Here is a 25605-nt window from a genome sequence, read left to right on the forward strand (position 1 = left end):
CAGGCCCTTCCCTGGTGCCCATCTCTAGTTCTGGGGATTTTTCCATTAGACACAGGGCTGGTCTGTCCCCTGAGCCTGGAGGAGAATGGCAGCTCCTTGTTTACATAATTGATAGAACCATGGTAAACAGCCCCCATCACAGGGTCAGCCACAGTACCAATGATGAGGTCTAGCAGCCAATCCAAGCTAAAGAGGCCCCGCTGCCATGGTGACAGGGATGGAGACCAGTGTCTTTGAAAGGGGTGAAGGGCTGGAGCACCTCTGAAGTGCAGGCTGCCTCCGGATGGAGCCCAGCTAGGAGCTTCCCAGCAATGTTGCCATGATCTTAGTCCAAGGTACCAACAGATCTCCCCTGGATAACTCAATAGTCCCAAACAGGTCTACTTGTTTCTACTGTTGTCTGTTTCATAATCTATTTTCTTTTTAAAATAAATTTATTAATTTATTTTTGGCTGCGTTGGGTTTTCGTTGCTGCACGTGGGTTTTCTCTAGTTGCGGTGAGCGGGGGCTACTCTTCGTTGCGGTGCGTGGGCTTCTCATTGTGGTGGCTTCTCTTGTTGCGGAGCACGGACTCTAGAGCGCAGGCTCAGTAGTTGTGGCGCATGGGCTTCGTTGCTCCGCGGCATGTGGGATCTTCCTGGACCAGGGCTCGAACCCGTGTCCCCTGCATTGGCAGGTGGATTCTTAACCACTGCGCCACCAGGGAAGCCCTCATAATCTATTTTCCATCAACATGAGTGTGTCTTAGAAAATGCTTAAATTTTCCTATTCCTTTCCTTTAAAATCCCATGTTGGGGAATTCCCTGGCGGTGCAGTTGTTAAGCCACTCAGCGTGGCCAAAAAAAAAAAAAAAAAAAAATCCCATGATGATTTCCCAGTGCACTTCGAATAAAACCCAAATGCTGTCTGTAGATTACAAGCCTTGAGTAGTCTTGGGCCTCGACCCAAGCTCATCATGCTGTCTGTTGCCCTAAGAGCCCTACCATCACACCTAAGGGCAATTGCATTTGCCGTTCTCCCTGCTTGTGGGGCTCTTCCTCCAGATCCCCCCTTAGCTGTTTCCTTGTGTCATTTAGGTCAAAGTTCAAATAGTCACCTCCTCAGACTGTCCTTAGTGTGAAGAGGTCTGAGTTGTGAAGCAGCCCAACCTCTACTGGGGTGCTTGCGAGGAAGGGTAGGGGCAGTGGAAGGGGAAGGCTGGGACCTGGGCTAGTCCTGCTCCACTCAGTTTCTCAGCTGTAAAGATAGATGGTACCTACTTGGTGGGAGGTTTCCTATCTGAGCTCCAAAGAACTCAAGGGTCCCAAGGAGATGCCTGAAAATCTTGCTCAGGGAATTTCCTCAACACCACAGAGGAGAGAAAGGAGGAGGCTGAATGCGAGGGGCTCTGGGGACTCTCCCATTTAAGAACTAAGGACAAAAGCATAATGTATATACACATAATGTATATGGATGGATGGGCGAGGGGAAGATTAGGGTCATGTCATACTCAAGATTTTCTTAGAAAAACAAAGCCTGTATATATATCTATGTATATATAGAGAGAGATATATACACATCTCTCTATCTATACATGTATATATATATTTTTTTAAGTTAGAAAATCTCTGAAGTAGATTTCTGCAGGCACTTCAAGCTCTGTGCCTATGCTTGATCTTACAGAACCCCATGCCACTAGAGGCCCGCAGCCCCTGCATCCCACCGTTGCTGAAACATGTGTAAAGGTGTCTGTGAGAGACAGAGAAGGTGGGGGCGCCCTCTAGTGGGAAAAGGAAGAATCCCCCTTAGAATCCAGCCGCCACTGGCAGGCATTTTTTCATACCAATACATTGCCTTTAATCCTCACAGCAACCCCCGAGGGTTGCCATTACTACCATACACGGTTCACAGCTGTGGAAGAAGGGACTTGAAGACTTTAGATAATGGGTCCAAGGTCACAGCTGGGCAGCGGCAGAACCAGGATTGGGCTGGCTCTGTCTGTACTGAAAGCCCTGTTCTTTCCCATCCTCCAGGCCCTCTCTTCCAGAAGGCTCTCCGTCAGGTTCAGTGGAGTCCTATCATTCCTTATCAGCCAACATCTATCCCCTCCTTCACCCTGCCCCCCTCTTTAAACAGGCTCTTGGTGGGCTCAACCTTCCTAGACAAGACCAGGCCCTCACCTGCAGCAAGGCCTTGCGGGGGTTGGTCATCTCTTGGTTTAGGACCTCTGAAACCACTTCAGTGTTGCTCCCAGTTCACCTTGGTCACTGGGCTCTGAGGGGAGGCAAGGCAGGAGTCAAGGGTGAAGAGACAATGGTGAAAGAACTCAAAGGGAAAGAGAGGAGGCCCAAATGAAGGATTTCAAAATCCCTGAGGGAATCTCACCGTAGGGAACAACAGCAAATAGCAGCTGTGCTTCCCAGTCTCCTCCCTTTGCAGACATCGCTAATGGATCACGGGGTTGCTTCTGGCTGAAATCAGACAGGCCCTCTCTTCATTCTATTCACTGGACTTCTGACAGCTCCTACCTACAGCCCTAACACTTATTCCCTTTCCAGCTGCTCTGTCTACCAGATATGTGTAGTGCACAGGCCTCACACATCTTAGCCTGGTGGTTTTGGTGAGAAAGGCTGCCTGCCCATCCCTTGAGCAGGTCTCTGGGGCATGGAGGCTGGGCATGTGCTCCATCTTCCGAGTCTTCACATCTTGAATGACATCATGGTGGAAGGATGGAATGAGTTGACGCTTGGGACAGTTTGATGGGCCCATCCCAGAAGCCAGAGTGTGACTAGAATTTCCACTTTCCCCAAAGTGCATAGGGACCACAGGGCATTGGAGGGATCCAGAGTACAGGAGTTTGTCTTCTGCCAACCTCAGCAGTTGAGTCCTGTTCTTGGAAACTTAATTAAACTTGACAAGCGTCAGTTTTCTCATCCATGAAATGACTAACCTCATAGGGTTGTTGAGAGAATGACAGGAGATTATGCATGTAGGTTTCTTAGCACAGTGCTTGGCATGTAATAAGTGATCAAATGGGAATTTATTAATGATGCTGTTGTGAGAATCAAATGAGGCTGAGGATGGAAAGAATGCCTTGAAAGCACTAAGGCATTACTTTCACATTAGACACTATGGTTATTAGTAGTGGTAATTCAAACTCAAAGCAGATCTCTCTTCTGAACCCTGCAACCATGAAACTCTGCTTCCAGGAAGGGTCGGACACTTTTTCTTAAGAAATCATTGCCCACTCACCATCCGCATCTTTCATGTCTTCTATTTGCCATACACTTGGAGCTGCCCAATCCCCCAATTCAGAGTCCAGGATATATGGAGGTAGGTGGAGAGGTTCTAGCTGGGGACCCCGTGATTCCTGGTTCAGGAGCACTTGGACAGCACCAGGGGGTTGGGCTAGTCCCAAGGAGATGGATGCTGGCCTCTTCCAGGGACTTCTAGTCACCTCTACTATGCTCCTCTAAAGAATCCAGGTAAGACCAGCTCCCCTACGAAGGCTGGGAGACCACCACCCCTGTGTCGCCCAGGGTCTTGGCAGGTGAGGCTCCAGAGATGGGTATGATGAGAAGTCTAGGGAAGGAACTTTTAATGTCAATTTGGGAGTCCCTCCTTACCCCTATAGCTGACAGGTCCAGCCTCCCTCCTCCAGCTCTTCCAGTCTCTTCTTGAGGCACCAGCTGCTGGGGCACACCTTGCCAGTATTAGAAGGTCCGGTTGATGACCTCTTGGAGGGGCCTGGTCGGCCACGCCTCCAGCTGGCTCTGTCCCTCTACGGGCACAAGAACGGCATCAGCATGGATCTTGGCCAAAAGCCTTCCAAAGGTCCCGCTTGCACAGGAGCAGCACCCTCTCCATCATCACTCCCAGATTATCCCCCCTCCCCATTATCTTTTCTCTGCTAGTTCTTCACGTTCACCCTTTGCCTCTTCATCCTCTGGGTCTCACTCACCCTTGGCACAGACTTGCAGGGAAGAGCAGAGTCTTTGGGCAATAGGCTGCCTGTGGACCTGTGGACAGACAGGTGAGCAGAGCCTCAAAGGACTACAAAAACTGAATGGACAAACAGGTGGACAAGCTAGGCATAGGGGAAGAAATTCATCTGCTTCCTGGGAGGAGAGCTGGAAAGAGTTCTGGAATCCTTGGAAGAATAAAGCATGGAACCTGGTTTCAGGCAGTTAGGATGGGCGAGTCCAGGTTCTTTTCCTGAAAGCCACAGTATATCCAGCTACACAATGTGGGGCATGAGTTTTCTACTACAGACCCTCTTCAATCCAGGTAGATGGGGTGGGGTGGAGGAGAATCCAATATTTTTTTTATCCTGAATCTCTCTCCTCCTCCAGTTCACAAGCAGATTCTAACATTGATGCAAAAAGGTGAAGACCCAATTAAAAGACAAATAACCCAATTTTAAAATGGGGAAATAAAGTGTCCATCAACAGATTAATAGATAAAGAAGATGTGGCACACATATACAATGGAATATTACTCAGCCATAAAAATAAACGAAATTGAGTTATTTGTAGTGAGGTGGATGGACCTAGAGTCTGTCATAAAGAGTGAAGTAAGTCAGAAAGAGAAAAACAAATACTGTATGCTAACACATATATATGGAATATTAAAAAAAATGGTTCTGAAGTACCTAGGGGCAGGACAGGAATAAAGACGCAGACGTAGAGAATGGACTTGAGGACACGGCGGGGGGAAGGGTAAGCTGGGATGGAGTGAAAGAGTAGCACTGACATATATACACTACCAAATGTAAAACAGATAGCTAGTGGGAAGCAGCTGCATAGCACAGGGAGATCAGCTCAGTGCTTTGTGACTACCTAGAGGGGTGGGATAGGGAGGGTGGGAGGGAGGTGCAAGAGGGAGGGGATATGGGGATATATGTATACATATAACTGATTCACTTTGTTATACAGCAGAAACTAACACAAAATTGTAAAGCAATTATACTCCAGTAAAGATGTTAAAAAAAAAAATCCAATGAGTTACCACTACACACCCAACAGAGTGGCTAAAATTAAAGAGACTGACAATACCAAGTGTTGGTGAGGGTGTAGAGCAACTGGAATTCTCATACATTTCTGGTGGGTGTGTAAAATGGCATAGCCACTTTGTAAAATTGTTTGGCAGTTTCTCATAAAAACAAGCATGCATCTACCCTATAACCCACCAATTCTATTCCTAGGTATATATCCAAGAATAATGAGTATTTGTCCACAAATATATAAGAATGTGCATAAGAGCTTTCTTCATCATAGCCAAACAGTGGAAGCAACCCAAATACCATCAGTAAGAGAATGGATAAGGAAACCATGGTATATAAAGGAATAATATTCAGCAATAAAATGAAAAAAAAAAAAACTACTTCCACATGCAACCACATAGATAAATCTCAAAAACACTATGTTGATCAAAAGAAGCCAGACAAGTTGAAAAAAAAAAAAAGGAATCCAAGAATCTGGACCAAAAAAGAGTATATATGGTTCCATATGTGAAATCTGTGGAATTCAAAAACAGACAAATCTATAGTAATGTTTTGTCAATCTTCTGTATCCTTTTGTTTTAGGTGTGTCTCTTGTAAACAGCTATAATTTTTTTTATCGAGTCTGACAATCTTTGTATTTTAACTAAAATAGTCCACTTATTTTTTAAGTAACAACTTTGAGATATAATTAGTCCACTTATTAATGTTATAACTAGAGATATTTGGGTTTCAGTCTACCACCTTAAGTGATTTCAATTGCTTCACCTCTTCTTTTTTTCTCATTTCTCCTTTTGGATTGAATTTTTAAAATTTGTTCCCACATTTTTACTATAAAAATGTTCAAACATACAAAAAATTCGAAAAAAAATAGTACAATGAACACCCACAGTCTCTCCACATACAGTCAATACTTTTTGACCTATTGTACTATTTTATCAACTCATTTTACTATTTTATATCACACACAAATATATACATAATATGGTTTTGCTGAACCATTTGAAGCGAAGTTGCAGAATAGACCGATCACTTTTTATTATCCTATTTCCCTCACTCAATTATTTTGAAGTTATATTCATTTCCTAGGGCTGCTGTAGCAAAGTACCACAAACTGGTTGACTTAACACACAGAAATTTGTTCTCTTATAGTTCTGGAGACTTAGGAGTCTGAAATCCTGGTGTTGGCAGGGCCATGTTCCCTCTGAAGCCTGTTGGGGAATCCTTCCTTGCCTCTTCCTAGCTTCGTGTGGTTTGCTGTCAATGTTTGACATTCCTTGACTTGTATATGCAGTACCCTGATCCTTCACTTTCACATGGCACTGTCCCTGTGTCTCCACATCTTCTTCCCTCTATGCATGTCTGACTCTGTGTCTAAATTTCCCCTTTTCATAAGGACACAGTCCTATTGGATGAGGGTCCACTATAATGGACTCATCTTAACTTGATCATCAGCAAAGACCCTATTTCCCAATAACAGGAAACTGTTTCACATTGACAGGTACTGTGGGTTAGGATTTCAGTATCTTTTGGGGGACACAATTCAACTCCTAATAGAAGCTGTAGACTCAAATTCTTTTAGTGGCTTTCTTAAAAAATACAATATGTATCCTTGACTTCAAAGGACAGTATTAACTGATTCCTTCACTCTCTTCCTGGACATTACAAGAAACTTAGCACACTTTAACCAGTTTATCTCTCCTGAGTTTTGCGCTATCGTGGTCATACAGTTTAATCATATATATTTTAAACCCCACATGCAATATTATTGTTTTATGCATCATATTGTTTTTAAAAACTTAAATGGTCATATTTATATAAAAATTAATTTTCGTATCGGTATCCAAAAATTTGGAAAGACACCAGTTAGCACAATTATTTTGATAGAAGAGTTTATAAGCAGACATTGACTTTTCCTATTTTGATTTTTTTCAGTAATAATTGTTTCTTGGTAATTGTTAACAATTAAGTAACACCAGTGGCTGCTAAGTGAAGTGGATGATGCAGGGTGATGCTGAAGCCCGGACTCTGTCCTTCTCTTGGCAGTGCCTGGGAGAGATGGGGAGGGATTGGGGGAGAGAAACAGCCTGGGCTGCCCAGGGCAGCTCTGGGGGCATCTAATGCTGAGCACCCAGACCTCAGAGGGCTGAGCTGGGCTCCTGAACTACTCTGGGAAGGGAAGGACTGGGGATGGCAGAAGAAGTGACCTTCCCATAGTGAACCTACCATCTCCGCCCACTCAGGCATGAGCTTAAAAAAGAGAAAAGAGATTTGAAATCAGGCCTCCATCAGGCTCCCAGGATTTGCAGCCTCCTCTACCTGTACCCCAACTTCCCCGTCTGTTCTGGTTCCAGAGGTTTAAGCCGGCTGAACGCCCACGCCTCCAATCTCCAAAGAAGCACAACAGAATGAGTTTGAGTGAAAAATCCACTTTAATAATCCAGCTTCAGCTCAGCTGAGAACTTCCCCTCTCAAGTGCAAGAGAAGTCTTTCCAAGAGGCCTCAATCCACTAGGAGGTTATGGCTCAGAGAAGGGAAAAGTTCAAAGAAGCCCTAAAATAGTAGGCAACATGGAATTTGAGATTAGTAGAGACCAGATGGGGGTGCCCCACTGCTCACCGTCCACCAACACGGCCCCTGCTAGAGAGGAAGGCATAGTTGCCTCACGCACACTTGACAACTGCCCCAGGCTTCCCATCCCTGATCCCCTCTCTGACATTTCATTATCCTCTGGGGGCTGATCAGGGCCCCTGTGCCTTGAGAAGAATGGGGACCCTTCTTTTCCTACATGGTAGCACCAAGACAACCACCCCCATGACGCAGGCCAGCCACTTAGTGATGGTGATGTTGCCCCAGCAACCAATCCAGGCACTAGATGGGGAAGGAGCCCAGTTGCCACGGTGATGGGTGGGGTGGGAGTCACCTTGAAAAGAGTGAGGGTCTGCAGTACTCCTGTGGTACAGGCTGTCTCCCGGATGGAGTGCATGGCCAGTTGGGGGCTGCCTAAATCCAGCACCCGCAGCCCCAGCCGAGAAGCCAAGATGGGTCCAATGGTGGTCCCGCAGGGCGAGTCATTCCGGACCATGAGATCCTGGGGAGAGGAGGAGAGGTTCATGAGCAACATGAGGTGTGTGTTTATTAAGGCCCAGGAGGAAGTCACCTTAGAACTGCAGGGCTGAAAGGGGTCTGGTACATTGTCCACTTCGACCTCCTCGGAGGGTGAATGTGACCAGCATAAAATCACAAAGCCAACACTAAATGGCAGGCCCAAAGGACAGCAGATTCTGAATTGGTCCCATTCTCTGCATCTGCATTACCACCACCCTCGTCCAGCTACCATGATATTGCCTCCCCCGTAATCCATTCCCCACATGTTGGGCAGAGGGATTTAAAAAATATGTGTATCCTTTACGTCACCTTGTTCCTTAACATGCACCCCTCCCTACCCACACACAAAGAAAAATCACTCAGTAATCTTAGTGGTTTTAAATATATGGCTATTGGCATTTTTAAACTATTTTATTTGTATTCTGGTAAAAAAATAAATAAGAAAATCATGATATGATGTTAGACATCAAGATTTTCCACATAAGGGAAAAGAGAATTACAAAACCAAATAAAGTAAGTAATAACTATTCTTGCTTAAAAAATGAGAATCACAGTATTAACTCATGTTTTTTAAAATACATATATTTTTTCCTAGCCACATCCATAGAAATGGCTCCAAAGCATTTCCCCGCCCCCAATAACAATGAACACTCATGGTGCCAGACTTCGGTCTCTAACATCAGTATCCATCAAAAGCTACCAAGTCTGGGGAGAGAAATGAACAAGATGAGCCTGCAATTTCTTATTGTGCCAAAATGCAAGACAACTTTCCAGAGTCATGACAAAGGCCACAGGAGTTATGTTGAAAGGGCTCCCACTGGTCAAAGGCATGACAATTTGAGCATGAAATAACATGATTACAGTGGACCAGGTTCACACTGAACCAACGAAACTGAACCAATGAAAATCTATGATTCTACATAATGATCATCAAAAAAGGAAAAGAAAAAAAAAATCCTCATATTTGCCAGCATTTGAGGCAGCCATTAAAACACCTCACCTTGAAAAGTGGTTATTTAAGGGAAAGAATAACATTTGTCCTGTCTTTCCAGGAGGAACCATACTTCACAATAACCAAATGGCCCTACTTGATGGGGGAAAGCTCTACTTCACAGAAGAACGACAGCTAATAAACGTAAAAGGAATAAAAGAATGGGGGGGGGGCATTTTTCAGTAAACTCTAATGAAATTATGGATTTAGGCAAAGATTATCAGTTGGTGTTAAAACCAGGCACCTTTCTGGTTGATGGGGAACTCATCACTTGTACAGGTTTACTATCCAATCAAAAGAGAAAAACCTCCAGATGGTGGAGGGATTGAGGGCACCCCCCCAAATCCGGTGATCAATCTTATTATCGCTAAGAGTGAATCACCCAGATAATATGTGGATGACACAGCATGAAGAACACAGCAGTCACGATGTTTTCTGGCCAAAAATGTTTAACTTGAATCCACCGAGCCTTTAGATATGAATTCTAGATTATAGGAGATACAGGCGCTAGAGGCACAAGCTCAATGACGCCAAGAGGAAGCAAATCCAGGAAGGAAATTATAAAGGATGACCAGCCTGGTTTCTTCAAGTCAATGTTATTTAAAGAAAAAGAAAAAAAGAAAAAGGAGGCGGTGCAGCTTTGCTAGATTAGCAACCAGATATAACTTGTGGTCCTGAACTGGAAACTAAAGTGGGACAAACAACTGTAAAGAATGTTTTGGGGAAAACTGGGGAGAATTGAAAATGATCTGTACATTAAATGAGATATAAATTTACTGAAACAAAAATTCACTGAAATGGAAAGGTGGAGAATACTGAGTGAAAAAATAAAGCAAAAGATATATCTAAAATGATTTCATTTTTTAAAAAATGTGTGTTAAGTATATACATAGAAAAAAATCTGGAAGAATATACACAAATCTCTGGGGATTGTTTTATTTTCTCATTTCCATTTATATTTTCTAAAGTATACATGTCCTGCTTCTGCTGTAAGCCATTAAAGAAAAATCCCCTAACATCTTCCTACTGCCTTGGAAGAAAATCCAAACACCCTTCCACAGCCTAGGAGGCCCTGCATGACTGGCCTGGGCAGGCTTCTCCCCCGTCCCCCTGCTGCTCTCACCCTGGCTCCACCACTCTGGCTCTGGCTCCTCCTCATAGACCAAGCTCACTCCTGTGCCCCTGGGAGCTTTTGCCCTTGTTCCCTCTGGCAGGGATGGTATTCGCTCCTAGCTGCCTTGTTCTCAATACTTAGGTCTCAGCTCAAGTGTCACCTCCTCAGAGAGGCCTTCCTGAGAATGGAACAACTCAGCTCTACAAGGGAGGCGTGGCACTGTGCAGCAGAGAGAGCCCTAGGCTGGGGATCAGGATTGCAGGGTCCTAGTCCTGACTCACCAGGACCCGCCTGCTATGTTTGTCACTGGACCACCTGAGCCCCAGTCCCTGATATATGTATTATCCTAACATGTGTATTATATATTGCATATCTCTCTCTCTCGTTCTCTTCGATTAGATGTGCCATTGACGATGAGTTCCAGGTTTCTCGGCCCTGAACTTCTCTAATGGAAGCTGCCAGGGTGTGTAAGAGAGACACAGAGGAGCTGGGGGTGCTGGGTAGGGAAAAGGCAGGTCTAACCCACTATGTGCCATGAGCACACTGTACCTTGAATTCCATTTTACAGGTGTGGAAACTGGAAATCAAGGCGTATTAGGAGACGAGTCCAAGGTCACAGACCAGCACCATGGCAGAACCAGCACTGATCCCAGCTCTGCCTATATCCAAACCCCAATGCTCCTCACTCTACTGGGACACACCCCACTAAAGACTATCTACAAGGCTTCCCTCATTGGGGAGCTATCTGCTTGTGCCCCCCCACTCCCTCCATTACCCCTTCCCAGGTAGGGCCCACCCTCACCTGCAGGGGCACCCCGACATTGCTGGCCACCTCTCGGATCAGGGCCTCTGAAACCGCATTTGAGGCGTAGCGTTGCTTGCTGTTCACCTTGATCACAGGGCCCTGGGGAGAGCAAAACCAGGAGTCAAGAGTGAGGCAGAGGGCTTCCCTGGTGGCGCAGTGGTTGAGAGTCTGCCTGCCGTTGCAGGGGACACGGGTTCGAGCCCTGGTCTGGGAAGATCCCACATGCCGCGGAGCAACTAGGCCCGTGAGCCACAATTACTGAGCCTGCGCGTCTGGAGCCTGTGCTCCGCAACAAGAGAGGCCGCGATAGTGAGAGGCCCGCGCACCGCGATGAAGAGTGGCCCCGCTCGCCGCAACTAGAGAAAGCCCTCGCACAGAAACGAAGACCCAACACAGCCATAAGTAAATAAATAAATAAATTAAATTAAAAAAAAAAAAAAAAAAAGAGAGAGGCAGAGATGGGTGAGAGGCCAAGAGGGAACAAGATTAGGGCCCAGAACCAGCCAGGCCTCCAAGTCCCTAGGGAGAAGCAGGAGCTCCTCACCTTGTGGAATAAGGGCCGGTGGTTCTCCTCATGCTTGTCCCTGTAAGAGACAGAGAAGGGAAGGGGAGGGCAAACAGGAGCTGGGCCTGTCAACACCCACCTCTCTCCCATAGCAGACATCACTAATGGATCACAGCATTCTTTCCCACCCAGCCCGGCAGGACCTGAGAATCACACTAAACACAGTGCTCCAGGCAGCCTCCAGCTACAGAGGGAGATAGATTTGCAGATAGAACCTATTTGGATTGGTTAGGCACCCATGACTTTGACCCAGCTGAGCCTTGGAGCAGTCAAAATGAAGTCCCCTCTGAACCTTCTGGCAGAATGAGGAGGAAGGGGAAGGGGAGAGGCCGAGGCCCAGGCCCAGGGCTGAGCCCGAAGGCAGGTCACGCTCGGGTCTCCGGCTGTGTGAGGACTGCGTGCCTGGCACGGGAGACTCACAGGTAGTTGGGGTGCACAGCGTGGGCCATGTCTGCGCTGATCATGTAGGACTTGGGGATGGCTTCCTCAAAGGCCGTCAGGTGCTGGGGCGACGCCGAGATCCGCCGCAGCACCAGCTCCGTCAGCAGTGACTGTGCACCCTGTGCGCTCTCCGACCCCACCTGGCGATAGCACAGGCCTGGCTCTAGGGGTCCGTGCTCGGGGGCTGGAGCTGGAGGCCAGGCAGAGGGGCCCACGACCCAGACTGGCCCAGGACCCCACTGAGTCAGTGGGTGGGGAATGTGGGCTGTTATCAGCAACTTCCCTACCCTGTGCCACCAAAAAGCTGATGGTGAGCTGGGGCCAAACTGATCCTCGGCCATCTCCGGGGCAGAAATAGCACTTTCCAGTCTACTTCCCTTCTTGGCTCCCTTCCTTCTCCGCTGACCCTCACATCTGGGGCTTAGCACAGGTGCCCCACCTAACTGGTCAATCTTCTTTCATGCATGTGACAGAGGCTGCTAACTGTCCATGATCCCTTCTATAACAGAACACCCGAGTTGTAGCTGAGCATCAGACCGCCCAGCTAGAGAGGACATTCCCAGCTTCCCTTGCAGCTAAACGTGGCTATGCCAAGTTCCAGGGAATGCAGGCAGTGACGAATGCCACCTGTGGGTCATGCCCTTAAAAGGATGGGTGGACACTGCCCCTTTGCCCTTTTCTTCCTTCCTAACTCAGTACAGACACGGTAGCAGAAGCTGGACAGCCGCCCTGGACCCTGAGATGGACACCATGTGTTTGGGGTGGCAGAGACCTGTCCTGAACTGCTAACTCTGACCTGTGCGGTTACCTGGAGAGAACTGTGCAGCTGTGCAGGCTCTTCCACGGCGTCTAAGCCTGCACCCTAACCCAAGCACACAGGGAGAGGACCCAGCCTGGGCTGAGTCCTGGGGCCACCAGGGTGAAAGGGCAGAGCCCCTGTCCTCGAGCAGCTCACCACGCGGCACACAGAGAGACGTGGGAGGTGTGGTCAAGCTAAGAGCAGATACGTGCTGATCCAGAGGGGACACCGAGCGCTGAGGAAGCACAGGCAGCGTTCCACCTGTCTTTGGAGCCTCCAGAATAGCCCTGGCTCACCGTGGCTGCTGGACACGGCTGGCTACAGAAGACTCCCCAGAGGAGACCCTCCCCAGACCCCTTCACGTACCTCTTCGTTGTCGTACAGGGCAATCATGCGCACGTGAGGATCCGCGGCCAGGGAGGCAGGGGCTGCGCAGGAATCGATCAAGGCCTAGTTTGGGGAGAGAACCAGAGAATCATCCTCCCCGCTCCTCCTTCCATAACTCAGCCCACCAGCACCTCGGGGGTTCACACTCGCCCGCCTGCTTCCCACCGTCATGGCTGGAGTGAAGCGGGCTCAGGCTGTCACTGGCCTGCATCTCGCAGGGCGCTGCCTGGTGAGAGGACATGCAGGGCCCTTTACAATGGGATGGGAGAAACCCCTCTCTGAGTGTTCTCCCACACACAAAGGCAGGAGGATGTGTAAGACAGAGGGGAAGGGCTGAGAATCCTGGAAAGTCAGAAGGACCACAAAGATCACGTAAACTAATTGCCCTCAGCGAAGAGACTGAGGTCCAAAGAGGAGACTGTGACTCCGTCAAGGTGCCGTGACTGGCTGGCCAGCTGAACAAGTGGATATGGGTCCCACGTCTGGCTCTGGTCTCAGTTACAGCCCAAAGTGTGTCTCCAGGAACAGGATGGGGCACAAAGGAGAGTAGGAAAAGGACAGAGGGACGAACAGGGATGAGACGTGAGGAAGAGAGGGAAGTAACCAGGGTAGAAAGATGGTAGGGAATATCAAGGTGACCAGGAGGAATAGAGACCACACCACTGAGATCCCAAGGCTCAAAGACGGCTGGATGGGCTTAAGCCAGGGCTTGGCGGGGAAGGCGAGCAGAGAGCAGAGATAGAAGGATGATATTGCCGTATGGGATTTGAGAGCCTTTCCTGTGAAGCAGAGATTAACTTAAAGGAGAAGCAACAGGAGCAGGGTTAGGACAAGACACTGTGATGCCCTCAACAACCTCTCAGCCCTCCCCCCACCTTAGCCCCTGGCCCCAGGCCAGTGCAAGGATGGGGCCAAGAGGAGCGATGCTGACGCTGCAGCATTTAGGCCCCTCCCCATGGTCCACCCTGCACCAGGGGCCTTCTTATGACCCATAGGGCTTGAGGCGGTCCCCCCGCCCCAATACTCCTGGGGGTGCCCTGGCTCCTCACCTGCAGGGCACAGAAGCAGCTGTGCAGATTATCCAGCCGAGGGGCAAAGATGAACTCCTCATAGGCACCACCCAGGACCTAGAAAGACAGGACAGTCATCCTGACCTTCATCCCCTCCCCCGGACTCACCCTCTACTCCCAGCTCCAAAGGGCCTGTGCTTGAGCGAGTCTCCTTGGTTCCTTGTGCAACCTCTCCCAGCCCCTGGCCTAGAGCAAGCATTAGGAGCCCGCTGTGCAGAGCTGAGCAGAGAATGAAGAAGCGCCGGGCTGGAGCTGAGGGATGGGAGGGTGGAGGCCCGTAGTTCGTGACCAGTTCCTGTGGGACAGGAAAAGGGAGGGACTGAACAAGAAAAGAAGGAAAACTAAGGAAATAAACAGAGGAGACCAGATGAGAAACAGAAACAGCGCATGTTCAAACAAGGCCGAGCGTCCAAAGACATAGCAATCTCCTACTGTCGGCAACTGGGAGAGACACAAGGACAGGCTCCAGGAAGAGGAGGGCCACATCCAGGCCTCTTGTCCTTAGAGGTTTGGAGCCAGCACAGGTCAAAGTGGACAGGGACCCCTGTAGCAGAAACTCCTGGGGAATCTGTGGAAAGCTGATGCCCAAACCCCACCCTACACAGTCAAGTAGGCAAGTCTGAAGTGGGAAACCTGCTCTTTTTGAGACCCACTACCCTGGAAGCAGAGCAGGGTGGTGTCTACTGGGAAAACAGGGATGAGAGTAATTGGGGGACTGGCAGAGGTGATGAGCGCTTGAGGGGACATGCTGGGATTCCAGAGGTCCCCACCCACGAGTGCCTGCAGCTGTTCCTCACCGCAGGCTGAGTGTCCGCAAGACACAGCTCCATCTCCAAGATGTCCTCGGAGCTCAGCCCCAGATGGGCACAGAGGAGGGACATGAGCACCGAGTGGTGCCGGTCATCCTGCAGGGCAGAAGGATGCTGGGAGGAGGGTCCGCTCCTCCCTCTCTCCCCTTCTCAGAGGACCAGTCTCTTCCCCCCTGCTCACCCCTTCCCATGAGCAGGAGGCTCTTACTACAGCACTGAGAGGGCCTGGCTCAGGAGTCCCCTTCTCCAGCTCCTCCTGGACTGCTGTAGCAAGAATGGGAACCCTGTGGGGAGACACGTGAGCGGGTGTGTGTGGGGAGGACCGGAGGACACAGCAGGGCGGGACACCCCTGAGCTCAGGCATCCCCTGATGGGGAACTGCCCTGGTCCTTCAATTCCCAGCTCGCTCCCCACAAGGCAGAGCTGTGAGGGCCCTCGGACATCAGCTGGGTCCCAAGAGTAGAACCTGACAGTGGCCACCGTTAGGTAGTGGTCTCCCAGGTCCCAGCGGGGCCCCTTCCATCAACTGGTGCCACACCCTACCCCTCCCAGTCACCACAGCCTCCACTCCAGTCTCACAAGTGCATCTCCATGTTGGGCCCAAAGTTCTCATTGACGTTTCGCTGCAGATGGATGGCCAGGTGCGGGATGCGAAGAATGGGCTGGCCCACGTGCACCAGCCGCTGCTCCAGCCGGCCTGAGGTAGGGCACTGTGGCCAAACAGGCGGGTCAGCCCAGGGTGCCCTCCCCCAACTGCAGTTGGTTAAATCCCCCACTTCAGCCAGACTGACCAAGGTGGTCCTCTGACCTGGACTGCCCCTACCCCCCTTCCCCGGGGTGCTCTCCACAGGTTCCCTGAAGAAAAGTGACAGTCAATCTTCAGGCAGCTGAAGCTGACAGCCTCCCAGATGCAACTCCAGTTCCCACCTTGACAATGACACGTCCAGCCAAGGTCAGGTCACGGTCAAACCAGGTGCTCCAGATTCCACCACCATAGGTCTCCACACCAACCTGCTGGAAGCCCACCTGGCTGCGGCGAGACCGCCGTTTCACCTGAGTGGGACGATGGGGAATAAGAATTCAGCGAAGGCCACCCGACATGATTTGGAGATGAGACAGACGGTTGACAAGCTAAGTGACAGAGAAGGGCCCCAAGTGTGGAGGAAGGGGGTGACAAGTCTTCCTCCCTGCTCACCCCCTGATGCCTCCCCTCCCCAGCACAGCCCCAGTTCCTTACCCGGAGGCAGGGGCTGTCCGTGTGGGCCCCAATGAGGCTGAAACCGTTGCCAGGAACATACTGGCCACCCACAGCAAATGCGATGATGGTAGAGGAGTTCCTGGTCAGGAAGTACTGGGGTGGCGGTTTTGAGTTGGATTAGCCAGCCAGCTGGCGCAGGACTTCGAGCCCCAGCCTAGGTTCCTGCCTCTCCCACCCCACCCTAGTACCTTGCTCTCGGGCTTGATATCCCAGCTCTCCGTCTCCTTGAGTTCATGGAAGCCAGCCTGGAGGAGGCGGTTGCGGCACTCGGCCACAGCTGTAGGGAAAGAACCCTCTCACAGCGATGGAAGCCGGTAGAACATACCGGCCACCACCTGCCTCGGCTGCCCTGGTCACTCACCGTGGAAGGGAGAGGGGCTCCGGTTCACGAACTTGAGGAGTTCCCGGGCCGCTGCTTGCACCGCCTCCTTGCGGGCCCTGCCGCTCATGGCCACCTAGCGGAGGGGGCGCTCAGATTCCTACGAGGTCTAGGACCCCTGATCTATCTAAGCTTCGGGAACTCTCCCAGCCAATCCCCACGAAGTGACCTTTCCAAGGCTCAGGCCTCTGCTTCCGCCCCTTTCCCCACCGAGGGACGCAGATGCCGGCCCTCCAGCCAACCAACCAACCAACCCCCAAAGTACCACAACCAGCGCTGCGCTCCCCGCCCGGCTCGTCCCAGACGGCCCGCCCCCGAATCCGAGCTTCAGCCCAGCCCCCCAAGTCCCGCCCCAAGTGCCCGACCAGCTGGAAATCCCGGTCAATTCCCAAACTCCGAGCTCGCAATCGGGCACCTAACTCTGGGCCGGCCTGTACCAAGCGCGCGATCCCATCCCGGAACCAAAGCCCTGTTCTCTAGGGAACACTCCACCTCGGTGTCTCGCAGGCCACCCTTTAACAACCCCAGGAAGGTAAGGTCACCCGGCGGCGGACTTTCGGTTTCGTTTAGGGTCGGGCGGAACCCCCACGTCGGCAAGCGCGCTTCTGAGCTTGGGCCTGAGCGGGCGCCTGGCCGGGTCTGCGATCGAAGTTCGTGCGGGGCGAGCGGTGGCCACCTACCTGCATGGCCTTACGCGTGCGCCTGAGTCCATTCGCACGGCCCGCCTCCACTCCCGCCGCCCTCCCCGTCCCGCCCCGCCCCCGCCGCTCGCCCCGCCCGCCCCGCCCCCTCCACGGTGGTAGCGGGCGCCCTCTGCCGACCGGGAGGTGCTAGGACAGCCGGGAACCGCCAGCCCCCCGCCCCTCCCCCGGGTCAGGGAGTCCAGGTATAAACGTCCCTGCTAGCTCACCTGGGCCGACGGGTGCTGTACAAAGTGCTCTCTCTCTCCACAGGCACCCTGGTGATAATAAAAGCAACGTGGCTAATGTTCATGGAGGGTTCACAGTAAGTTTTAGCTTTATGATAAAGCTTAATGTGCTAGCTTGTTTCATCTTCACCACTGCCCTATCAACTTTATATCTTTACTGTCCCGTTTTATACGTGACCAAACCGAAATACAGAGACGAGTAACCTGTCCAAGGTGGTAAGTGGCAGAGGTGGGGTTTGGACTCAATTAATTTGATTCCCGGGGCCTGGAATAACCCACTTTCACACCTTTACTGGGCTTTTTTCTTGGTAAATGTTACGTTACACGGGAGGTCCCTAAGCAACAGAGAAATTAATGACTTGTCCAAGGTCACACATAGCTGTTTGGATACATCTGGAATTTGACTCTGACATCTGTATTCTTTGCCCTTCTTAAAACGACAGAAAAAGACAAACTCCATATGTTCTTGGAGGCAATTCCCATATTCCTGTGTCAAGAGTGGTAAGTAGCAATTTAAAAAACCCAGGCAGGGACTTCCCTGGTGGCGCAGTGGTTAAGAATCCACCTGCCAATGCAGGGGACATGGGGTTGAGTGAGCCCTGGTCCGGGAAGATCCCACATGCCGCGGAGCAACTAAGCCCCTGTGCCACAACTACTGAGCCCGTGCGCTACAACTACTGAAGCCTGCACGCAGCAATGAAGGCCCCACGCAGCCAAAAATAAATTAATGAATAAATAAATTTAAAATAAATAAATAAATAAAACCCCAGACACACACCAGTCAGAAAGGCCATCATCAAAAAATCTAAAAAAAAAAAAAAAAAAAAAAAAAAAAATGGGCTTCTGTGGTGGCGCAGTGGTTGAGAGTCTGCCTGCCAGTGCAGGGGACACGGGTTCGAGCCCTGGTCTGGGAAGATCCCACATGCCACGGAGCAACTGGGCCCGTGAGCCACAACTACTGAGCCTGCGCGTCTGGAGCCTGTGCTCCGCAACAAGAGAGGCCGCGATAGTGAGAGGCCCGCGCACCGCGATGAGAACTAGAGAAAGCCCTCGCACAGAAACGAAGACCCAACACAGCCAAAAATAAATAAATAAATAATTTAAAATGTTAAAGACTCCTTAAAAAAAAAAAAAAAAAACTACAAACAGTAAATGCTGGAGAGGGTGTGGAGAAAAGGGAACCCTCCTACACTGTTGGTGGGAATGTAAACTGGTACAGCCACTATGGAAAACAGCATGGAGGTTCCTTAAAAAAACTAAAAATGGAGCTACCATATGATCCAGCAATCCCACTCCTGGGCATATATCCAGAGAAAACCATAATGCGAAAAGATACATGCACCCCAGTGTTCATCACAGCACTATTTACAATAGCCAGGACATGGAAGCAACCTAAATGTCCATCGATGGAGGAATGGATAAAGAAGATGTGGTACATATATACAATGGAATATTACTCAGCCATAAAAAGAACGAAATAATGCCACTTGCAGCGACATGGATGGACCTAGAAATTGTCATACTGAGTGAAGTAAGTCAGACAGAGAAAGACAAATATATGATACCACTTTTATGTGGAATCCAAAAAAATGGTAAAAATGAACTTATTTACAAAACAGAAATAGAGTCACAGATGTAGAAAACAAACTTATGGTTACCAAGGGGGAAGGGGGGGAGGGACAAATTGGGAGATTGGGATTGACTTATACACACTACTATATATAAAATAGATACCTAAGCAGGACCTACTGTATAACACAGGGAACTCTACTCAATACTCTGTAATGACCTATATGGGAAAAGAATCTAAAAAAGAGTGGATATATGTATATGTATAACTGATTCACTTTGCTGTACAGAAGAAACTAAGACAACATTTTAAATCAACTATCCTCTACTAAAAATTAGTTTAAAAAAAATAAAACCCCAGGCCCCTGCCTACACATCGATTCTGATCAGGACTTTGGTGGCCCCTAGGTTCAAAACAGGGGCCAGCTACCAGGGTTGTTATCAACATTCCAGGGATTACAGGTCGATGGAGCAATCTGCCGTTTATGTACTGGAGTAGGAATGTCAGGGGAGTGGGGAGTAGTTGGAAAGATCCTGCAGCCCTCAATTCAAAGGAGTAGGTATTGCAATGGAGTATTCAGGAATATACACACTAGGTGATGGGTTAAATTCATGGCATTCCCTAACCATTCGCTGCAATGCCATTATGTATAAAGTTTCACTGCTGAGTGGAACATGGAGAGAACATTCTTGTTCTCTGAGGAGCCAGAGGCTGGCTGCTGGGGAAGGGACACACTCAAGGACGGTGACAAGAGCTAAAACAGGGATACAAACAGGGGTAAGGGAGAGGGACTTAAAAATCTTTAACATTCTGATCACAAAAAAGAGTACATGTTCACAGCATTGCAAATCACCTGTATTTCAATTAAAAAAATAAGTGAAAATAAAACTTAATTCAAATAAAAATAAAAGTGCATTGTCTGATAGTTAAAAAAAGAGTACATGTTAATGTGAGCAATTCAAATATCAACAAAATGCAAAACTTAGAAAGTGAAACTAAATGTTTGAAAAATGGAACAGCCGGTCTTAATAAAAACAAAACCAGGAATTCCCTGACGGTCTAGTGGTTAGGACTCCGCGCTTTCACTGCCAAGGGGGCAGGTTCAAGCGTGCCAAAACAAAAACAAAACAAACAAAAAAAACCCAAATCCTCTTAAGAAACCAGAAATCTACAGCAGACATTAGTAGGGAAATATAGAAGTGTCCCTGTTCAAATCAGAAGCAAGGTACTGATGAGCTATTATCACTGGTAGTCAGTGTGGACCTGCAGTCAGAGCCAGTGTCACAAAACAAACAATTATATATAGAAAAGCACAGTCTGTCACTATTTGTAGATTATTTGATTAGCAAGAAAATAAACAGACAAGCTGTTAGAACTGGAAGAAGGGGTGGCCTGATTGGAAATATCATCGGCTTTCCTGTACAGTAATCAACCAGAGAATATAATAGTAAAAAGGTCTTATTTACAAGAACAAGAAATACTATTAAATTCCTAGGAATGAGCACATGCATGACCCAATCTCACTGTAACCAGGGAAATGCAAGTTAAAAATGAGATACCATTTTTGATTTGTCAGATTAGCAAAAGTGAAAAAGATTGGTAATATCAAATGTCGGAGAAGGCTTGGAGTAATGGAGTATGCTTTTCTACCCAGTTTCTGTGGTGTGAACACTACCCGTGGCTGATTCTAAGCTGCCAACGTGAACTGAATGTGGAGTTGGGAAGGAATGTGGAAAAGTACACCATGGTGTAGATTTCCACCAAACAGATGTAATAGACACAAATAACCTTAGGAACATAGATTTATAGTAAAATAATTAGGAAAGTGATGATTTTTGAGTATTTATTATCTGTTTGTAATATAATTTATTTAATTGTAAGTTTAAATAATTTCATTTTTAATGATTGCTGTGTTTCACAATAGGACCACAAAATTCCTGGAAATTTGACAATCAGTTCTTATGAGCGGGTCCAAGTCGGTTCTACCACACAACTTCACCCATACTCTACACCTTTGTTCCTCAAGTTGTGATTCGTTGACCTGGGAATTTTTCAGAGATTCAGAATCTCAAGGTTTACCCCAGACCTACCGAATCAGAATCTGCATGTTAACAAGATCCCTAGATGATCTGAATTCACATTAAATTTTGAGACACAGTGTTTCAGAGTACCGTATGGCAGTAAACAACAATGTGAGGTCAATCTTTATGTATTATCATACGAAAAAGGGCCAAATTTATTGAGTGAAAAAAAAAGTAATTTCCAGAATAGTATTTATAGGACAAGAGTATTTTGGTAAAAGTCTCACAGTGAGCTAAATTCCTAGATTTTATATAAATATGTATGTAAATTCATGGAAACGGGTTTGGAAGGAGAGTGGTCATCTCTGGATAAGGAAATGGTATTGGGTATGAAGTGAAGAGTCAAGGGGGGACCTCGGCTATCCACAAAAAAGTCTCTGAGAATCATTCTTGCCCTCAGCCTCCAGAGAATACCTTCCCTACCAGCCCTTAGTTGGTGTTTACAATGCTACCATTATTCATTTATCTTCTTGGTTTAACAACTATTAAAGTGCAAATGCCTGTGAGTTAACATAGCAGAAGGTTACACATTTCAGTGTGAGTTGATTTGATATGTGGGTCCTTTCTGATCCATCAGTTTATGAGAGAAGGTTCCTAAGTAGTAATTTGTCACATAATGCATTTGGGATACAGAAGACCAAAGCAAAGCTGTAAGGAAGAGAAGGCATGTGGAGTGTGTGTGTGTGTGTGTGTGTGTGTGTGTGTGTGTGTGTGTCCCCTGCCCTGTCTGCTAAAATGGATGCAGTGAGGAGCTGAATCACATGATCTTGATTTCCTGATGCCAAGACAGCCCTGGGTATCTCATCGCTGGTAGATATCTTGGTTGTTTCGATAAGTAAATAATTTGCTTCTGGGTAGAATGATAGGGTCTTGCATAACACGGTACAATTTGTTCTCTTACGTTGTTGAAGGGCAGTTTAGTTTCCAACACGTGTCTTCTGCTCAGGTCCTGTTTTCCAAGTAAGACTCAGCTGAGTAAGAACTGCAAATCCCAGGATGCCTTGAGATGAGTAGCTCAGGCAATATTATAATTTTCAACCAATCATGTTCTAGGAGGGAGGTTTGAAAAGCATTTTATATAGTTACAAAGAATGAAGTGCCTCTACAGGTACAATTTCCAAGATATATTACTAAGTGAAAAAGCAAGGTGGTGCAGAATAGCTGTTATGGTATGTTGTCATTTGTGAGTATAAATACACAGATACACACATATTCTTATGTGTTTAATGTATGTCAGGAGCCACAAAAAATGGTAACTGACTCTGGAAAGGAGAAATGGGGTAGCTGAGGGCTGGGGAGGTGGGTAGAAGAAACACTTCCTTTATCCTATAAAAAGGATTCCTATGAATCCTATGAATCCTTTTGCACTTTTTGAATTTTTTTCCTATGTGTGTATGTAGAAAAACTTTAAAAAACTAAATAAGTAAAAACTAAATAAAAAGTTTAGAAAACTAAAACTTTAAAATACTAAACTAAAAAGTAACAGGTGGAAAGATGATCTTTAAATACTTTCTGTGACCATCATTTTTGTTTTCTTCTGTACCCTGATTGAGTTGGTAAGCATTTGTTGGTTAGCATTTAACCCTAAAGCCTTCAGTTTAAAAATACCTACTTAGGGGGGTTCCCAGGAACTGAGATCCCACAAGCGTGCCGCATGGCCAAAAATAAAAAATAAAAAACCCCACTTAAAGCTGTATTATCGGGACTTCCCTGGTAGTCCAGTGCTTAAGACTCCGTGCTCCCAATGCAGGGGGCCTGGGTTTGATCCCTGGTCAGGGAACTAGATCCCACATGCCGCAACTAAGACCCGGCGCAGACAAATAAATAAAATTTTTAAAAAGGTTACATTGTTTATTAAAAAAAAAATCCATATTATCCTCTGATACAGAAATTGTGTCGTTTGTGTTGGATGGAATGTTTCTTTTGATATTGATATTTTAAACAAAAAGTAAACTGCGAATGAGGTAGGGAAACCCTCAGAAAAAGGTACCCAACTCTATTAATTCCTCACCTACACAAGAACTACAAAGTATTGATCCTACCTCTTCCCTGTTCCTCACTCTTCTCGTCTCCACTCCCCTCCGAACCATCATAACTCATCTGTTCCATCTATAATCACTCCTTTGCACACACGTCCATGTTCCTTTCTTGCTCTAGGTTTGCTTACTTGTCTGGCGAAAACCGAAACCCTGACAGCAACCAGCTCCCCATGCCTCATGTCTGCACCTGGCCCATAGTAGATATACAATGAATATTTATTGAATGGATGAAATTTTTTAAAGTGATTGTTATTTGTGAGAAATGGCCCTCGTAGAATACTCCCCAGCAATAAAAAGGAACAAACTATTGATAACCGCAGCAACTTGGATGGATCTCATAGGCATTATGCTAAGTGAAGAAAATGACAAAATTATAGATATGGAGAACAGAGGAGTGGTTGCCAAGGGCCAGGGAAGGTGGGGGAAGGGATGGGTGTGACTCTAAAAGAGCAGCGCAGGGAACATCTTTGTGGTGGTGGAATGGTTCTGTATCTTGATTTTTTTTAAAACTCTTTTTAGATCAGACTATTTTTTACAAATATTTATTTATTTATTTATTTATTTGGTTGTACTGGGTCTTAGTTGAGGCAGGCGGGCTCCTTAGTTGTGGCATGTGAACTCTTAGTTGCAGCATGCATGCAGGATCTAGTTCCCTGAGCAGGAATCGAACCCGGGCCCCGTGCATTGGGAGTGCGGAGTCTTAACCACTGCGCCACCGGGGAAGTCCCTATATCTTGATTATAATAGTGGTTGCGTGACTACACATGTGATAAAGTTAGGGATGCCTGTGAAAATACAGGACACCCAGGTAAGTTTGAATTTCAGATAAACAAAGGATAATTTCTTAATATAAGTGTGTCCCAAATATTGCATGGGATATACTTACACTAAAAACAAAATTTAACTGAGTGTCCTTTATTTTTATTTGCTAAGTCTGACAATCCTGGATAACATGGCATAGAACTGTACACACACATTTCACCAATGTCACTGGCCTGGTTGTGATACTGTACTGTAGTTGTGTAAGATGTAACCATTGGGGGAAACCAGGTGAAGGGTACACAGGACCTCTCTGTACTATTTTTGCAACCTCCTGTGAATGTATAATTATTTCAAGATAAAAAGTTTTTTTTTTTTTTTTAAAGGCCCTCAAAAGAAAACCAACTGTTCCGTGATAAAAACAAAGAGATATAGGGAAGTGCTGGTGATTAACCTTGGGAGTTTTATGGAGCATTGTAAAACCAGCATGTCACATAGGTCTTAAGATGTTTCCCTCTCAAATGTCAATGACCTTGTGTAGTTATTGACAGTATAACAAAGTGGTTAAGCACGTGGGCTCAGGATCAGACACCCCTGGGTTTAAGTTCTGGCTCCTTCATTGACTGGCCATTTGCAGTGCTGTGATGGAGCCAGCTCACACTCTCACCCCTTCCAACTCCACATTCAGTGACTTCAGGCTGGTGGCTTGAGACCGGCCTGGGAGTATTTACACCACCGCAATTGGTACATCCTACAAATCAGGGCTTTGTTCTTTTCCTCCAGAGAGCTGACTGTTAAACATTTACCATCATACCACAGACACTGAGCCTCAGTTTCCTCACCTGTAAAGTGGGGGAAGATAACAGTAATAACCTTATAACGCTAGGAGGATTAAATGACATAATGCATGTGAAGTGCTTATCATTGTTTGTCAAATAATAAATGATCAGTAAATATTAGCTATGATTACACACTACTATATAGAAAATAGGTAAACAACAAGGACCTACTGTATAGCACAGGGAACTATATTCAATATCTTGTAATCACCTATAGTGGAAAAGAATCTGAGAAAGAATATATATATATATATCTGAATCACTTTGCTGTACACCTGAAACTTAACACAACATAGTAAATTAACTATACTTCAATTAAAAAAAAAATGTTAAGAAAAAGTTAGCTATTATCATCTCTGAATCTTATCTCTCATATTAAACTGTGAGTAACTTGAGGGCAGGTTTATGCCTTACTTTGATACCTTTAGTGATTGGCACAGGGCGTGAAACACAGTTAGTGCTAAACAAATGTTTAGGAAATTAACGAATAAACCACAAGTAGTAATGACTTGAGGGGCTACACCTCCAGAAAATGCACATTTCATCAGAGGTGTTTTAGGGCACACTTCTTGATCTTTAATCTTGGAGGTTTCAGGCCCTGTAGCAGGCAGCTGGGGAGTTCTGGGGAGCACTCACACCCCCAAGGCTAGTGGCTGCCCTTGCAGGCCTGGCCCTGACCTCCTAA

General features: G+C 47.2%; 1 protein-coding gene and 1 long non-coding RNA gene across 6 annotated transcripts; both read right to left on the reverse strand.

Annotated features, from left to right (window-relative positions):
* Positions 1-2175: 2175 nt before the first annotated feature.
* On the reverse strand, positions 2176-4000 carry LOC133100750 (uncharacterized). The gene is made up of 3 exons (XR_009702523.1): positions 3941-4000; positions 3606-3760; positions 2176-2253 (listed from the first exon to the last, which is right to left on the reverse strand). It is a non-coding gene; the product is annotated as an uncharacterized LOC133100750 (long non-coding RNA).
* A 3391-nt stretch (positions 4001-7391) lies between these two features.
* On the reverse strand, positions 7392-17442 carry DNPEP (aspartyl aminopeptidase). 5 transcript variants are annotated; one of them, XM_061187661.1, is made up of 15 exons: positions 17385-17442; positions 16687-16780; positions 16514-16602; positions 16305-16418; positions 15995-16120; positions 15647-15777; positions 15276-15351; positions 15056-15163; positions 14238-14315; positions 13168-13251; positions 11982-12142; positions 11541-11580; positions 10994-11095; positions 7902-8069; positions 7392-7531 (listed from the first exon to the last, which is right to left on the reverse strand). In XM_061187661.1, the coding sequence occupies exons 1-15, from the start codon at positions 17388-17390 to the stop codon at positions 7481-7483; spliced, it is 1428 nt and encodes a 475-aa protein (XP_061043644.1). In that variant the 5' UTR covers positions 17391-17442; the 3' UTR covers positions 7392-7480. The 5 variants fall into 5 exon arrangements, with proteins under 5 accessions (XP_061043644.1, XP_061043671.1, XP_061043650.1 ...); XM_061187688.1 differs by lacking the exon at positions 17385-17442 and adding an exon at positions 17197-17378; XM_061187667.1 differs by lacking the exon at positions 17385-17442 and adding an exon at positions 17247-17267.
* Positions 17443-25605: the final 8163 nt, after the last annotated feature.

The sequence above is a fragment of the Eubalaena glacialis genome, chromosome 1, assembly GCF_028564815.1.
Source record: "Eubalaena glacialis isolate mEubGla1 chromosome 1, mEubGla1.1.hap2.+ XY, whole genome shotgun sequence".
Lineage (NCBI taxonomy): Eukaryota > Metazoa > Chordata > Mammalia > Artiodactyla > Balaenidae > Eubalaena > Eubalaena glacialis.

What these genes read in the sequence shown, in the direction of transcription:
- DNPEP (XM_061187661.1), bottom strand. An exon ending in CGGACAGCCCCTGCCTCCGG is followed by an intron (nt 16,121 to 16,304) that starts GTAAGGAACTGG and finishes CGTCCCACTCAG; the next exon opens with GTGAAACGGCGGTCTCGCCG. An exon ending in CCCAACATGGAGATGCACTT is followed by an intron (nt 15,352 to 15,646) that starts GTGAGACTGGAG and finishes GTCTCCCCACAG; the next exon opens with GGTTCCCATTCTTGCTACAG.